At 36.4% G+C, this 18092-nt stretch overlaps 1 protein-coding gene across 6 annotated transcripts in view; it reads right to left on the bottom strand.

The window, feature by feature from the left end:
- LOC115449350 (rho GTPase-activating protein 21-B) overlaps positions 1-18092 on the bottom strand; it is a 412582-nt gene that overhangs the window by 93879 nt on the left and 300611 nt on the right. For all 6 annotated transcript variants that reach the window (XM_037439479.1, XM_037439478.1, XM_037439481.1 and 3 more), the window contains one exon: positions 17372-17455. In XM_037439479.1, coding sequence (XP_037295376.1) covers positions 17372-17455 — 84 coding nt within the window. The remainder of the gene's footprint in view (positions 1-17371; positions 17456-18092) is intronic.

Consider the following 18092-nt stretch of genomic DNA (forward strand, 5'->3'; position numbering starts at 1 on the left):
AACAAGCACTTCAATTAAATTTCTGTATGAAATTCCATCCGATGGTGATTTAACACCACGAATAAGGAGGATCAACCATCTTCGTTACCCAAGTACCCTGAACCGGCGAGAATGCATGAAAGAAATTGATGAAGATGGAAGAAGCGAGATAAGTATGTCAGAATCGTGCAAAGTGGCAATCCATAGTTTCTGTCTACCCATATGGAACAGAGGCGTGATTTTATTTATTTATTCTTTGAAATTGGCATTCCGTTCAGGCACGTTGCGTTCCTACTGCAAAGTACACATCTACGCGCCATATTTGATGAAGAAGACCCCTAACAGTCAATGCACGTCAGAGCTGACCGCGCAGCTTCATAAGCCTTTTGACGTTACGTCAGTCTTTCGCGTGACGTTAGCTTATTTATATCTCAGGCATTGTTCTGAGATTTAAATGTAACCTATGGACTCTGTGGTGCTTTTGACAAGTTTTCAACATTGTGAGGCATCTTATTCTAAGGGGAGATAGGTATTAAACTACAATAAATATTAGGGTTAATTTTAATTTTTAACTTGGAACTTTTCTTTATAACTCTTACTCTTGGCATTGATATCTTCCTACATAACCGACGAATGATATAAAAGTACCGATCGTATACGAATGGATATGTTTCCGTAGAATAATGGAGGCGATTTTTCATCGTACCCCTAAAGGCAGTGTCCTCACAAAAAACTGTTGTTTTACCGATGATGTGATGACGCGCCCCTGATGATCGTGTCATTGATGGATGGATTGTCAACGTCAGGAAGAGCTGGTGATTTATTTCGCCTTTGGATGTTATCTTACAAAGGTATTCATTATCCGTTTCCCTTACTAACAATAAGCCGAAAAATACGTCATAATTTTGTCATCATTATTGGAGTCATAATTTATTCAAAAATATGGTTGTTTTGGATTCATATGTTATTTGTTGTTTCAAAAATCACAGCTATCACAGCAAAATAATAAATAATACGTCATTTTAGATTCCAGATTTCGACAGTCCAAAATTTCCAAACATTGCTAATTATATAGCAATGACCACAAGACTATTCCGACGAGTCATTATTTCTGTGGTTCACTGAGTTTCTATTATTCTTTACGACTAATTCTTCAGACATACTGACCCAACACTGAACACTATAGTTGCATATACTGCAAATGTTGTAACTGTTTTCATAACGTATGTCAACGTATGATGAACTATTACAAAAAGTTGTTGCACCTACACCGTCGTCTCGCTGCCGTAATGTCTGGCATTTCGTCAATTTTTAACTGCAACAATGTTTATCCCATACGTTTGCTCGTGATGGCAAGCGAACATTCTTGTCTTTTGTTTAACGAGATTAATACAATGTTTTCATTTACATAATAACTTATACAAATAAGAGATTCATCTTTCCCAGGTGACTTAAAATTGAGTCTTAACTCTGACAAAGTATATCTTTCAGTACTTATCCAGAGACAGGAATTTGGGTCCGATAGGGCTGTAGACACGCCCCCTATTATGTCGTAGGACTTAAAACACTACACACAAACACTCTGCCTACCTTTTCGGGGATAGAGGCGTGATGTGTGTATTTAACTCGGGTGCGCGTCATCAACGTCCCTACTAGACTGGTTGGTTGCGATGTTCCGACGATTTCGTACGAGAGAGACAAAGTTTCATTCATTGCGTTATTGGAGGCTAACAAACAAAAGCTAGACGACGTGCCGATTTCGCGATGACGGTCGGGGCGCACGTTTTTGGCGTTGTCGCCGTCCTCACCCAATAAGGCGAGCGTGCGCGGTCACCGCGGCGCACACGATGGCTTATTACGCAAATCCACACCACCCCCAAATTAAAAGCCGACGGACATTAACGACCTGTTAATACCGTAGGAAGCGATTATTGTTTACTTTCGTAAATGCCGCTGCAGGAAGTGCCAAGCCGAAATGATTTTGCAGACGAGACCGTAATAGCAGCCCTGTTTTATATACTGCGCTCTATAAAGCACGTAAAGCTGGTCCTATGCCTGAACTCTCCAAGGTCATGTCGGATTGCCGTCTTACCGGACTATGAGAGTTAAGGAACAGAGAATGCACCTGTGTATTGCGCACACACTTGTGCAATATAATATCTCCTGCGTACCTGGTTAATCTCCGTTGAGAATGACTGTCGAGGCCGAAATTTGAGTGGAAAAATTCATTCATTGCCTATTGTTGAGCACCGGCCTATACTATCGAGAAGAATATTAGACTAATAATATACTTGTCTAAATAATGCAATTTGGACGATAACGTCGTTAACTGAGTAACACCGAATGCAGTTGCACGATTCACGTCATACAATACTAAAATTGGTGTTGACGTTGAAGCCAAGTGGGAAAGGATGGGGCGGAACACTAACATGGCAGTGCAAGGATCTTTTTGTACAAGCACAATAAACTCTCCTTTGCATGATTGTTTATCAGTATGATTGATCACACACCGAGCGATGCAATGCCGTGCAGTAAGTACTTTGCAATTCAAACTTCTGGCGTTGCTATTGTTTATGAGATTGTGACGCTCGCCAAGAGCTCAGCCATAGCTTTTTATGAGATTAAAAACATAAATTTATATTGTTCAAAGAGGGAAATTGTGTCCGTGAAATCACTACTCAGCTCAAGAATGCTAATTATGAATCAATGCAATTTGATTTTAATTGTCATGAACATAAGTCTCTATTTTGTGAATGGTAAATGAAAGAAGTTTAAAACATATGACAGTAGAATGGATGCACTCGCTTTCAGTTACGTTTGTAGACGCGTTTATATCGCGAGTCGTGCATGAGTGAAAGTGAATTCGAGAGAAAGACCTTCTCGCCCGTAATGGAAGTCCTGTCGAGGTCGAAGCCCTTCCCGTGACGTAAGCAAGGAGCAGACGACCACGCAACTAAGACAGTACCGTCTCCAGTTCGTTAGCCTTTTTTCAACCTGTCTTCAGAGTTCAGTTCTCGAGGTCGTCGAACCGTGATGGATAGGAAAAATCCCTGTCGGTGAATGAATGACGCCTACATTAAGTGAGAAAATTGTTTATCCGTTCCACATTGTTTGGTGCAAATTGCGTGTCGTGGGTCTTCAAGGCTGCTCCGTTTTATAAATAGCTTCGGTCGGTTGTAACCAGTTAGCTTGTTCTGGATAGGGCAGGTTTCATTTGCACCCTTAGGCTGGTATCAGAGTCGATGTCTCTACAAATTTATTCGGGATCACTTGCACGATGTTACGTTTAAACATTCGTGGTAAAGGGAGGGTTGTCTACTGGTTAAAAAAAGTTATGATTAATTGTTCTGGCCATTTGGATTTTGAGCGTCAGTCAATGTATATTCTAGCGACCGTCGGAGGACACAATGACTGTCGTTGATCGTCACTACAGTAATTTGACTACAGTTAACTACAAAAGGCATAAAGTAGTCAATTCATCCAACAAAGACACAAAAAGTCTGATTGATACTCAACTTACGCTGCAGCTACTGTCACACATGAAATTAAAAAAAAATCTAATCTTTCCTCAAGACATCACTCGAAGGAAATCTACACATGACTATATTATGAACTCAAGTCTGTACCAAGTTGATCCACACTATAAAGTTCGTGTGTAAACGCCCTTAAATCTCGTGCATTTGTTTTTTTATCGGTGGTATTTACGATTAACGCTTCAATATCGCCTTAAGTGGTAACATCAATGCATTTATCTTTATTTGCTCGTGGACGAGATCTGGTATTGAAAAATGAAAAGTTTTTTGATGCAAATAACTCTATCGCTTTTACTACAGTTTTAGAAAAGAAGGTAAAAGTATTTCGTAGTATATTTTTTTCTGATGTTATTGATAATCTTTATACTGAATATTGACAGTGTACATTATTATATTCACATACACACCTCCACGGCTTTTTTTCCCGAAAAGGTAGACAGAGACACAGCTGCTGCACCCAATACTCGCCGTGTGTATTCCGTCCCATGATGTGAAAAGTGGCGAGCCTATCGTCATATCGCTCATAATCCTAAATCCCGGACTGATACTTAGTATCAAAACTCATTATTACTTTGCCTAACCCGAGGTTCGAACCTGAATTCTCAGCACTGCAATCGTACCGTTCCACAACTACGCGACCGAGACAGACCATACTTATATTCATGAAGAACTATTTTTAAATTATACATACCAAGAGCTTGAATTTCAATATAGGCAAGTTGTTAAAATTCTTCTGGCTTGCTATCGACGGAAATTAATATTTACGATTCATCTCTATATTTTGTCTGATTTAACCAACTTATAACGGCATGCACCATTGACGCGTGCGCTGCGTGTGCTCAATGCTTTGTCAACCAGATTTATATATTTTTATGCTCTTTGACGGAATTCACATCGGCCGCTTGCGTAATAGTAAGTAATAATAAAATATTTGAGTAACTATTGTACTACACTATTGTATTGGGTATTATCTGTAAAATAGTTGTATGTGGAAATAAATAAAAATTATAAATTTTTTAAAGACAACATAGTACTATTCCCAAGCCCCCGATTAGTTTCCACTTGCGGCGTCTATTTACAGAAGTAACGTATGTGGGCGGTTTAGTATCGTAAACTTTACAACAAACTAACCAATAAGCGATACACAATACAAAACAAAACAATATTCCGGTACTTTACGTAAAGCTTCATGATTCAATCATCACTATAACATACGTTAATTTCGGCACAAATGGAGTGTAATTATAACAAAAGACGTCTGACGGCGTCGAGGGACGTCGGGTGGCGTCAGGCGACGTCAGGAGGCGTCGGTTATTTCCGCTGAGGTCGCAGTACCTACGCCAAATTCTTCGCACCTGCCCAACGTTTACGTGGGCTTACGAACAATGGACGTGCGTGAGTTGCTTCGTGCGTTCCTCAATTGGAGTGATGAAGATGATTGTACTTAAAATAGATATACTTGAAGATTAATACGGCTGTAAAGTTTAGACAGGATAAGCGTTGCAGTGAAGGGGGAAAGATATCGGATTCGTTTTTATAATTACCAAATAAAGAGACTAGCTAGTCGCTCTATCGCGAGAGCCACGACTATAAACAGTAACAAAACCAACCAACTTTTAGAAACTGTGTTACCGGATTATTTTAAAAATTCATATCAAATTCAGTGAGTATTTTAAGCCGTTACCAGTCCCACAAATATTTAACGTATCGCACACTTCTTCCGACAGGCATTACCATTACTAAAACATTAAACCTAGACTTTATAGGTTGCCTACCCGTTGACCTAGGTAATGAGCACTGATTGATGGGCCGATAGCAGACGCCTACGGTAATGTTTATGCGACGTCTCGATCGACCTTCTATAAAGAATCGCTTCATGGTTACTCTATTGTTACATACGTCGAAACAAATGTAAACACAATTAAAAGATGTTCCGACTGAAAAGGTCAATAGTTATAAACAGATGGATGAATTTACATGGTTCAAAACGGCGGCAACCTGTCAAGATGTTGAAAGGAGTGTAAAGACGAAGAATGCTGGTTCTATCCCATCCCTTGAAGCCTTGGATCTATGAATTGTTGGTGTTATGTTCGTATTCATTGTTTACTAACGCTCGCTTAATATTGATGGAAAATATCGTATCACATACTTTTCCATACAAAGTCTACCAATCCTTTGGTTTCTTATTAGATAAGAAGGCTCGTACCCATAAGATAGATAGGCGTGTACAAAGTTACATTTATTTTGTTACGCTCGAGGCAGAGTACTAGACCGGAGTCTGGAAATTAAAACACAAATAACACCGCGAAACGCCTTATATAAATCAACGGTACGTCTACCGTCGACCATTTCTCACACTCGGATGGTCAGTTTCAATTAAACGGCTGTACGAAGTTGCTTCTATTCATCAGATCTCGGAGATTTTCAATTATAAACTCGATTGTAACTCATTGGGGCGTGGGGCGGTTATCGGATAATATGCTGCGCCGGCGCATAGGGACTATTCAGGTTACGTGCGGTGTAAAGTGTGCGATATTCTGTTGTTTTACATTTTTAAATAGGCCGAGTAACAGCGCAATGAACATTTAATTTGTTCATTATGCTATTTCATTAATACAGAGCAGGTAGAGTGTTACTTTTTTTATGTACAACTGATGATATTATTATCCATTTATATCCATATTCGAAAAGAAATCTCGTAATCGTCGATGTGTGTAAGTACAAATACGTATTAATGCTGTATTAGGCCGTAATCAAATATTACTAATAAAGCTGTACAAGTCGGTCTTTACATGGCGATTTTAATGTAACATTATGACTTAATATTCTGTTACATACAACCTTCCTGCCCTTGTATGTTTCCCGATATATTTTCTACGGCATTTGTGATATTCTTAACAAATAAATCCTTTTAGATATTTCTTTGAAATATATAATTTAACATAATTATGTGCCGTATTTGCTTTGCTTTTACCTTTTAAAATCTAAAAATGTGGGACTTCCACGCGAGCTAAGTTACAAACCGACTATATTAATAATATAAATGGAAAATTCATTAATTTTTAATTGATCAAATAAAATTTATTTACTTTCAATGGTTTTGTTTTGTTTTTTAACTAACGCACATCCTCAAAAACATAGGTCACCTAAATCTAAATACGAAACACAATGTCACTCATTTTCTAGAATAGATACCCCGCTATCGGTGTCAGAGCAGTTACCGATTGATAGGCGATAGCGAGACACTAGATTCATTACACGGTGTACGGCGCGATTAAACTAGTTCCACATTCAACGTTTTACATCCAACATAATAAAAACGGCACGTTATTAGATACCGTGACAAAACTGGGAAATCGGGACTATTCCGCGACGCGCTAAATAAAGGACATTGTACAACATAATTGGGTCACAAATGGAACAAGACGAATGTGTTGGCACGCGGGACGATGCATTTTTGTGTCACGCGATAACATCGCGTGTCGGCATGTCTTGTTTTGATTAAGTAATTAAGAGCTTTATCTAGTTCTGGACACGTTAATCCTTGTCTCTCTTTGACCTGTTATCATTTCCTATATTTGTTTTGGATACGTTTCTAATTATAATTTAACAGTAATTCTTAGGTCATTTAGGTTGATAATTGAGTGCTCTGTTGACGTCAATTACTGACTATATTCGTAGGAGGGTGTGCCACCAGAAGGCGAAAGAGGGAATTTATAACAGTATCGCATAATGAACAACGTCATCTCATTCAGCGTGACGCCCACACAATTCGTATTTGTTTTCAACTTCTCAAAGTTGATAGATCAAAACAAACATTTCACGGATCCATTGCATAATCATTTACCAACATTATCACCTACTAAATTATAAAACACTAGCTTTTGCTCGCGCCCCTGCATGCGTGAAAAGTTTTTCGGGATAAAATTCCCGCTTTATATTTCCCGGGAATAAAATTTAGCCTATATTTTAAGTTCGACCTGTAGCAATACATCGGTGAAAACTGCATTAAATTCCATGCAGTAATGATGCATGTCCAAAAATACAGAGACAGAGAAAAATTCTAAAACCTGTTGTTTCAGCTTCTGTTGCTCTAATAAACATCCCCCATATTAGTTTAATGTACAGACATCGACCTGTTACATTTTTATTATACGTAAACATTTGTTCCTAAAACGTAACCTATGAATCACTACAATATAAAAACCGCGCAACGAGACGCGATTGCAAAGCGCAAATGGATTTATCTCTCGTTACATTTCACGCTATATTTAACCATAGAGAAAAAAAAAGGTAATTGAATAGGTCTGTCAGCTGTCCATAATAATTTGAACATTAACATAATGAAAAATACTTGAGCCGCGGCCAAAAGAGGGCAATAAATATGTGAATAAATGGCTACAACAATTTTTATATATTTGTGCGGCCGCGGTCAGACTACGCCGCGGGGATAAGTGGGCCAGACTGGCGACCTTGCACGTTTGTTTTTAACAATAAATAACGCATCGGTTAGTCTTCTTCCTTTTGGCGTACAGTAACAATACCAAATAGAGACTTAAACTTATATAAGTAACTAGCGACCCGCCCCGGCTTCGCACGGATGCAATGCTGATACTAAATACACTACAGAAAAACTGTTAACATTGTATATAAAAACATAGCGGCGCGCTCTGGCTTCGCACGGGTATAACATAACAAAATAACAGTATTTCTCCACTATTTAATGGATGTTATTATACATATAAACCTTCCTCTTGAATCACTCTATCTATTAAAAAAAACCGCATCAAAATCCGTTGCGTAGTTTTAAAGATTTAAGCATACATAGGGACAGAGAAAGCGACTTTGTTTTATACTATGTAGTCATGTAAATAGCGTTGTGGGAGGATATATTTTATATCCGCCCGGACAGCGACCATTGTACATAAGGTGTTAAAACCCGCTATGGTGGCCCACGTAAGTGTTTCGCGTTCCGGGATCAGCCTGTGTATATCCGGTTCCAACAAGCCGGCATAATTGTGTCGACTGTCGAAGGGTAATCATCTTTTGTCAGTCGACATGCTATTTATCCCCACTCCACTTACCACCAGGCGTGGGGGGGTCACTTGGCGTACCCGTATACAAAAACAGTTTGATTGAATTAATATTTCTAGTCGATAACAAACAACACTAATTGCGTTGTTAAAGGATTTATGTTTTAGATAATTCATGATTAAATTTTTAAAAGCATTTGCCACAACACCATAAGTTATTTTTAGTTGAACATGGGAAATTATATAGTGTTATTACTTGGCATTATGCGATTTAAGTTTTGATGTCTTAAGGTTACCTATTAGCAGCGCAATGCAATGTGGGTAAATTTAAGGTCTGGCGATGCTATTGATACTGTTTAAGATCCTCCCCCGAGCAGACGGCCTTGAGCAGTCGTTCCATACATTTGCGCCGCATAATTACGGACGGGAATATGTAAAGATTTACGAACATAGCATTATACATTTATTTCAGGTATTTTTGAAAATTGTCTATCTAATAGTGTTCCATTGAAATTAATATGATATGTTCTTTCAGAGCAGATGCACGGAGCTATCAATTTAATTATCAAAATAATTAAACAATATCCACATACTTAAAAGAATAAAAAATAAAACAACCAAAGTAAAGACAACATATAAAATTTTAAATAGCTAACTTCTAAAAATAAGTTAAGAGTGCCGTTTTAGCTAGTAGTAGAGCCTTAATCCTTCCACCTAACATTAGTCGAACGGGTTGCTCGTCACGTTCTTAAATAACATAAAAATGCCATATAAATAACTTAATTTGAATAACACATGTTCCATACACTAACTACGCGAGGCAGTATTGATTTAGTAAATTATTCAGTTTGGCATGACGTGGGTTGTAGTGGGTGGGAAGATGCATGGGACTCGAACACCCTGCGACATGATTTATTATATGATCGGCGATAGCTCGACATGGTGGTTTGTATGGATGTTCATTGATCCATGTCTATTTTGTATGTACTGACAATAATCTCGCCTATGGATTATAGGACAGGTTAATATTTTTTTATGAGGAAATTGGGGCTTAACAGTGTCATAACTCAACAGTCAATTAATACGTATATTTATATTATTTTATAGATATCGGTATTTGAATTTTATAGAAAACATTGAATGTTACGAATGTATGTAACTTTAAGGCAAAATAATAATACTTATATATTTTTACGCATCAAAACATTGCCAAATTTTCGTGTTCATTACAACTTTAATAACATATTTTGCATATCCATTCACAGTACGAATAAGCAAATCGAATAAAACAAATTGAGTTTCGCATAATTTCATTTGCTTTTCAACTGTTCATAAATTATGTATTCGGTTCATTGGCAATTGTCATTTCGGTGCAATAAATTTTAATAATCAGGTTTATTTGAGTTAATATTATGGATTACTCAAATACAATTTAAATCCAAATGAACACGCAAACGGTACGACCACTACGAAATATTGACGAGGGTTTCGTTTCCGGAGTAACGACGCTTAACATATAGTTTAAATGTTTGTACACTAAAACACGGGTGTAGTTATTTGGTCCTAAGTATATGACAATTACTGTTTTAAAGTAAGATAATACTTGGGAGTTATTGGCCACTTGCGACAAAAAAAAAAAAGAAAATCGAATTCGAATTTCAAATTTGATTGTTCGCGTCATTTATCAACATGATTCGTGCTATCCCAACTTCCCCAATACAAAAGCGTCCTAAGCCTAACCTTTGAGGGCTGCGCTATGTCTCGGGAAGTAGGTCAGGGCTGTCGCTGACATAATCCAGTGACATCGCGTGACGACGGACCTTCACGGCTTAGCTTGAGCCATCGCAAGACATATTACACGGATGTACCGAGTCGACAGGAATGGGAGCTTTGCGCAGGGTTGTCAAACGATGATGAATATTTTTTTATTTATCTATACTTAGGTAATGCTTATATTTACTGTGATGACATTTTCAGATTGGACAGTCATAACTTTGCCTGTGATTCGAATTTATGTCCGATACACCAAGGTATATAATAAATCGATTTAAAACCTTTATTTGTCAATACTTAACTCGCTGACTGGTGCAAAAAGTATTATTAACAATGTCTAAAACCAAGCAAAGGTATCAGAAGCATTTCCATATCATTAAACAGAAGTAACAAACTGAAATCAGTAGTACATACTAGTATAAGACCCAATAATGTTGAAAACACAAAATAGGCGCATTCAATTACTTCATCCAACGTTAACAACCCTAGCCTTCGTCATCGGTTAGATGGGATTTTGAAAAGTCAAGGTACGTTATAACATTATTTGGGTCAAGAACAAGGGCGTAAGGAAACATCTCTCAAATATAAATTACAATAACTAAGGGGGAGTTTATTTTCATGTTTTGAGACTTGAAATACTTCGGAAGCTCAAAGCATTCAAAGCTATAAAGAATTGAAATACAAAACACAAACATTTCCAGATCACGCAAACATTTGGTCCAATTTGTGAATCAGCGCCAACCTTTATTCAGCATTATGGCGGTCATCACATTACTTAGGGTTCTGAATCCTCATTTGCACGAATAATTTTTTTTTAATAAGCCATCGATTATCGTTTCATAATACATCCAAAAGCCGCGTCAATCAATGTCAAGATTATTTAATGCAAGTTACATGATTCCCAGAAAGCTCTCGTAAATCTCATAATGAGGTTACGATTTGGAACTTCGCGAATGGAATCGATATGCATCTCTTGTTACTGTGACGCATAATACTGATTATAATTGGTAATCTAATTTCGTTTTAGTTATAATAGACTGTAATTAGAAAATTGTTTGAAATTCAATATTATGTTTGAAAAAATGAGTAATACAATTTTGAAATTAATGCTTTATTGAAGAATTTTTTTTTTTCGGAATCACTACGCTACTATGATTTTATTAGTAAATATTTCACTTAATTGCGTATATTTTATTTAATGCCATAGAACATATATTTAAAAGGTACTCGTGCACGGTTTACGTGTACCGATAACAAAGACGGCATAACACGTTTACATAATGTTTGAACTTTCAACGCTCGCACGGGCCGAAATCGCCTTATTTAGTTATAAACAAGAACGTTGGCAGCACCATTCGTTTTACGTGACATTCAGAATATAGGCGCCTAAAGGTCAAGCGTCGTGGGCACAGATCACCGAACCTGAGCATTTTGACATATTGCAGAATTTCAAACTACATGAAAAATTTAAATTTCGAACCTTGTTTGCGGAATAAATTTGTAATATGCAACAAATTATAATTATATGTAGCACTTTATGGTTAAAATTATAATTTAATCCAATTTACGATTTCATACTATATTGTTCTGTATAATATTTTTTTACAGCTTGTTTTATTCGTTATATATTAGGTGGTACAGATCCAAAAGTTTCTTCATATTTAAACATAAATTGTATCAAATTCTATAATAAAATCCCTCTTGAAATAACCAATCTGCCCGGCTACAAATTTAAGTGTCATGTTAAGCGCGAATTAATGTCAAAGGGGTATTATAATGTAAAGGATTACCTCGATGATCAGACGGTTTGGAAAAACAGTCCTGCACACCCTGTCCAACCCTATGTTAACGCCAATATTATAAATTAACTACATAAACGTCTCATGTGTACCTTTCTACAATTTTGACATTATACTGGGTAACAGTTTTAAATTTATGTGACATATTTTATTTTATATTGACTCATTGAATTATCAATGTATAATAGACGACCGACCGATCATTTTGTTGCACCAGCCTTAAAATTTATAATCTTAATTATATTGACCAAGATCTGCGACAAAATATGAAATGAAAATATTATGTTTGTAAATGTAGGCGTATGCACGCTGTACACTGACTGTTTCATAGTTTTTATAATTTTTAGTATTATTGTTTTTTCCGTTAGTTTTTAGTTATTGCTAAATACTTTTATGTGGATTTTCTCCGCAATTTTACGGTGATGTGCGTGTATTAGCTTATATAATTAATCAGACTTTGTATAGAAAAGACTTATTAAAAAAATATATATATATATTTAATAACAATATTATAAATGAATAGACAATTGATGACAAAAAATAAAGCCCGGAGTTTCTTTCTGCCTTTCTTCTTCGGGTAGTCATCGCTTAGGTAGTTAGTGAAAGGCTGGTAGGTTAGCTAGGTTAGGGCTTTTATTGTCCTCACCGGTGAGGATCGCGACGCGTTTCTCCCTTATTGCTTATTTAAAAATACATACATACATAATTTTATTTTCTTCTTCCCTGCCAGCCCGAGCTGGCTTCTTTGTTTACTAAGTATATTTTTCATTTATTTTATTGTCTTTGTTTATATAAGCTAATCTAATTAAGTAATAATTGAATATTCTCATGTACCTTGACTTATCATAAGTGCAACTATGTTCGCCTACGTGATGAATAAAGCATTTTTATTTTTTTTATTTTTTTTTTTTAAATAATAAACGTTCGAAATTCAAAATTTGTCCGTTAAAACCGCCGCACATCCTTGCCCAGCTTATGATTTGTTTTTGCAATCTGTACATCATATTTAAATTTATAGGGCGGCTGCGCGTGAGTGACGCGCGCAACATCCTCCGCCACACTTCGCTTCAATCGCAACTGTCTGTGCGACGTTTAGTACTTGTGTAAGAAGTTTATTACCCACGATGGTTAACCCCCGAAGCTCTTTGTACACCGAGGCGAGCATTGCTATACAATTAGCTAAGTTTTCATGATTTGTTAGATTTCGATGATTGTAACAAAAATGTTTCTTATGATTTTCCTTTATTTTTATCTTTATGACTAACTAGACAAGCTATAAGCAATTTTTACGCGCGCATAAATCAGCAGAAACAGTATATACATATTGCCATAAATTATAGTATGACACAGTTATGATTTCGATCATGTCCTCATCACCTAAACCTTAATGACGAGAAAATCCGTCCATTATGCAACCCGGCGCCCAGTGTGCGCACGGCTTAATCCGTAAGTGCTCGCGTGCTTCCGCATCATGCACTTTATAAATCAGAGTTAGTGTTTAGTCCTTTCGGTTGATGGTTGGACGGTCACGTCATAATGCGATTGTTTATTATCGTACTCAATGCCAGAAACAGTTTTGGCATTACTGAGACACGGGATTTTATAGTGTACGTTGATTTATTAGGGTACGAATTGGCATAATAAGGTATGCGTCGATTTAAACATTTTATTATCGAGGACAATTTTATTTCTTAAACTTTAAATAACTTTAAAAGCTGACAGTAATATGTAAAATATGCAGTAATTTAGATTATTTATACAAGAAATATTTAAAAGAAAATTGTATCCATCATTATTTTTTTAAAATATTACTGATCATATAGATAACAACATGTGCCAGAAAAAAAAACGGTTAATTCCGTTAATTGGTTGTGAGTGGGGACAACCCTAGCATCTTCTGTTTACCATAAACCACCAAATGTCACGGATAAGGCTGAAAGAATATTAAATGAAGAAGTGCAGCTGTCGTTACGGTATACTTCACCATCGTAGCCAAAACGTGTGTCTGTTAGGTTACACTTCGTGGCTTTGAGCTGCGGGCCTTCGAACTAGCGCGTTAGGGCTGTCATAAAGTAACAATTAATGTGAGAAATTACATTTTTTTTTCTGATATCAAAAATTTTAGTATCGGAATCACTAGAAATTCAAATATACTCAATTATAATGAAAAAACCTACACATTTACTTAATTAAAAGTGACAACTTACAAGACAACAATTTACTCTTCAACAAGCCAAAGGATTGTAAAAGTGAAAAATAATAAAAAAACAAACAAAAATAATGACCCGTAGTAAAATTAAGTAAATAATGTCTCCGACCTATCTACGTAGTTCAACAAACCCTGAATGACAAAGTCATTGCCAACCCTAGATACCCAAAGGTGTTCCGAGTGTGCAAGCCAGGTGCGCGTACGCTTATGGCACGCGACGGAAGTATATTATCGAGATAATGAACGCGTCACTCGAATACATCGCCAATGTATTAATTAACACATTAGAGTAACATTACAAGTGATAAAGTACGCCGTGACGCGTTCAGTGGCCCTTTATAAGGTTGGCACCAATGTATTTTAATATTTATTTATGCGAATTTGTGTTTTAATGTTAAGGGTTGGTATGTTTCCATATGGTAGTTATTTTTTAAATTTTAATTTATGAGGTAGTGAAGTTGCTCGCTTCATATTACAAGCCACGTCTGTCCATGAATAGTAGCAATATCAGCCCAAATTTGACATCACGAAGTACTTCATGCATTGTGCTTTCAATTTAATATAAACCTTAAATCTCTTAATATTAGACCGGAAATTCTTTAAACTAGAATACAACAGTGATTTCATTTGCTGAGCATGTGCCTAGCAGTCGAACATGACAGAGGCGAAAAGCATATCATCTACCACATTGGAAAATAACAAACTAATATTAAATTAAATTTAAGGGTTCGCCAGACAGTTTACTAATAACATAATTTAAGTCATTTGCTAATACAATACGATTCAAAGTTGCACAATGTCTTTCATTTCCTTAACAGCTTTTGATCTCACACATTCTTTATGACGTCATAATTTGTACATATTAGTACATTTCACGGGAAAATACAGGAAACCTTTGATCAACTGACATTCTCATAATAACACTGACCGGTATATCATAATTAATAACGGCAAAACACCACGTAATCCGACTTGAGTTTGAATTTAGAACATAGTGTTTACTATTGGAAGATTTTGGGCCAATCATAGCTACTTTAACTTTAGGAATCAAGGCTACTTGGTAGCCAGCGAAGCTGGAACTCTTACTTGTGTTCCATGCTATAAAGACCTTCGTGATCCAGCAGGCCATGAGTTGGCATTGAAAGGGATGTGGCGAGTTCTATCACTTCTATGTCCGCTTCAAAGCAAATTTGTGAGTAAAAAACTTTATTTTGGGTCTAAATTTAGTGACCGAAAACTTGTCACATTTCCTATTTCAACGATAAATCATTGGTATACGGTCAAAATTATGCGACTATTTGGTAAACTTTCAAGTCTTGTAAAGTTTGGCATAGTTAATCGGCTTTCTCCATTTCTAATATAAACCCTATACAAATTTTAACTTAGTAAGGATAAATCTTAACATGAACAAGTACGTAATTAATTGCTCACACATTTAAATTACATCCATATTCGTATTTATTGACCGGTAAAAATGGATTACTTTAAAAGAATTTTCAATTAGTAAGTAGAATATATTTTCTTCCTCCGATTATATACTAAAGCCCTACGACAACTACAAACCTAATTTGCGTCACCTACCAACAACAATTTCAAGGCAAGTTCCGGTTAAATTCGGCCGCCCATCCGAAATGGAAACTAACCGAAATAAATCTTTTTCCGCGTAAAACATTCCATTACGGCGTGCTGTTTGCACTTAAAGTGTGTACTGTGTTGTGTGTGCTCACGTGTTGTAGGGACGGTCACCAACCATCGATAGCATTCCAACAATACATATACCTACAATCGATACTAGGATCATTGTCAACCTCACTAAAGTATCGATAGTGAATCGATTTTTTGGTGCGCTCTTTTTTCAGCATTCGTTCAACTCTATTCTACCATAAAGCTGATTCAACAGAAAAACATACAACTTCCAAAAACCTTTACAAAAAAAACCCTAGCGTCCAAACATCGATAACTTGCTTTTCTATCGATGCCAGTCATCCCTAGCCTAGGAACCATTGATCGTCGCGTCAAGGCCGCAAACAAACCGACGGCCGGGCCGCACGCGAAGGTCACATGGACCACCCAATCCGACCCGCAAATGGATCGGATCATTACAGGGCGTTGTTTATGCCGATATTATTTATTGCCAATCGTAATATCTTTAATGGTCGTTCAGGTGATTGGTCGACTAGAGATATCAAAATAGATACGATTGTTTCTTTGAATTGTGAATTATGTGAATATTTTCAGTTCAATGATAGAGGATGGTCGGCTTTGGTACAAGTGCGTTGCTTTGAAAAAAAATATAAGGCTATTAATATGTACAGTCACCCACATAAGTAACTAAACAAATTCAAAACTTCAAATCGTTTATACAGTTTTGCGTTCGTAGCAATATTTTTTTTTTAAAAATAAAATAAAAATGATTAATTTTTTTCACACAAAGTGAAAAAAAAGTTTCAAATAAACATAACGAGTATAGGCGTTTTGAAGTTAAATTTTTTTGACTAAATTAGTGGCTGACTGTAACGATAAAAACTCTTACGGGGTGAGCAGGCCAATTTTAGAAACGCAACAAATCCCTAGTTCATTCCTGACTGAAATTATTTTAGTGTTAGATAGCCCATTTACTGAGGAAGGCTATAGGCGGTATAACATCACGCTATGACCAATAGGAGCGGAGCATCAATGCGGAATGTTGTAAAAACTGGGAAAATTGATTCCTTTTGAGAGCTCGCGTTGCGTGCGCTGAGTAAACGGTTAAAGTAACGCAATAAAAATTTATGACGGAATTATTCGCCTTAAAAAATTCTGCTATAAATTTTATAAAACAATGTCCCTTTCGGAATCTGTCTGCCTGCTTGTACGTGATAAACTCAATAAGTATCCAACGGATTTCGATGAGACAGATGGAAATCCTGGGTAGGATATAAGCTACTTTCCAATCAGGGAAAATATATAGCGAGGCTTTTGTCCCGGAAAATTATATCCCGGGAAAACTTTTTATGCGGGAAGCCGCGAGCAAAAGTTAGTATAACAATATCCACTAAGACTCACCTGACTGGGATGGTGTCTGTACAGGTACAGCTTGGTGCCGTGCAGCACCGCCCACACTTGCTTCCACGATCTGTCGCTTGCGCGCTGCAACAATTTTACACGTGAGAATAAAAAAAGATAATCAAACACAATCAAAGAGTACAATGTTCAGTCAGCCATAGAAACCTGAACAAAATTCTAAATTTAAAATTTCCTATACACTTTCATGTTCCTACTAATATATTTGTATTGGTTACAAAAATAATATAAAATTGATACTTTACTTCATACAGAAAAAAATTAAACTAAACTTAACGAGTATACGCGATTTGAAATTTTGAATTAGTTCAGTTATTTTTGTTGCTGACAAAAACATAAATTCAACGAATGATAATATTCTTTACAAGTGTAAATTTTGCACACAATTCCATTATCAAAGAGAAGGGATTCCTACATCATGTTAGCGTTTAGAATTTTCGCAAAATCATTTTTTTAAAAGATAAATTTTACTCGGGCTTTGACTCGGATTTGTTTTTTATTGACTTCTATTAACAAATTAACAAATAGTAGAGATGGCACTGTCCGCTATCAAATTATTTTTCAAATATCAAGAAAACACAACATTTTTTCTACAAAATATTTTGATAACGATCACCATGCCGTCCCTGCTTCCACTATATAAAACCGACCCTAGCCTAATTCCTAAAGGTTTCCCGACAGTAAATAGGTCAGACCGTCGCCT

The sequence above is a fragment of the Manduca sexta genome, chromosome 17, assembly GCF_014839805.1.
Source record: "Manduca sexta isolate Smith_Timp_Sample1 chromosome 17, JHU_Msex_v1.0, whole genome shotgun sequence".
Taxonomy (NCBI): domain Eukaryota; kingdom Metazoa; phylum Arthropoda; class Insecta; order Lepidoptera; family Sphingidae; genus Manduca; species Manduca sexta.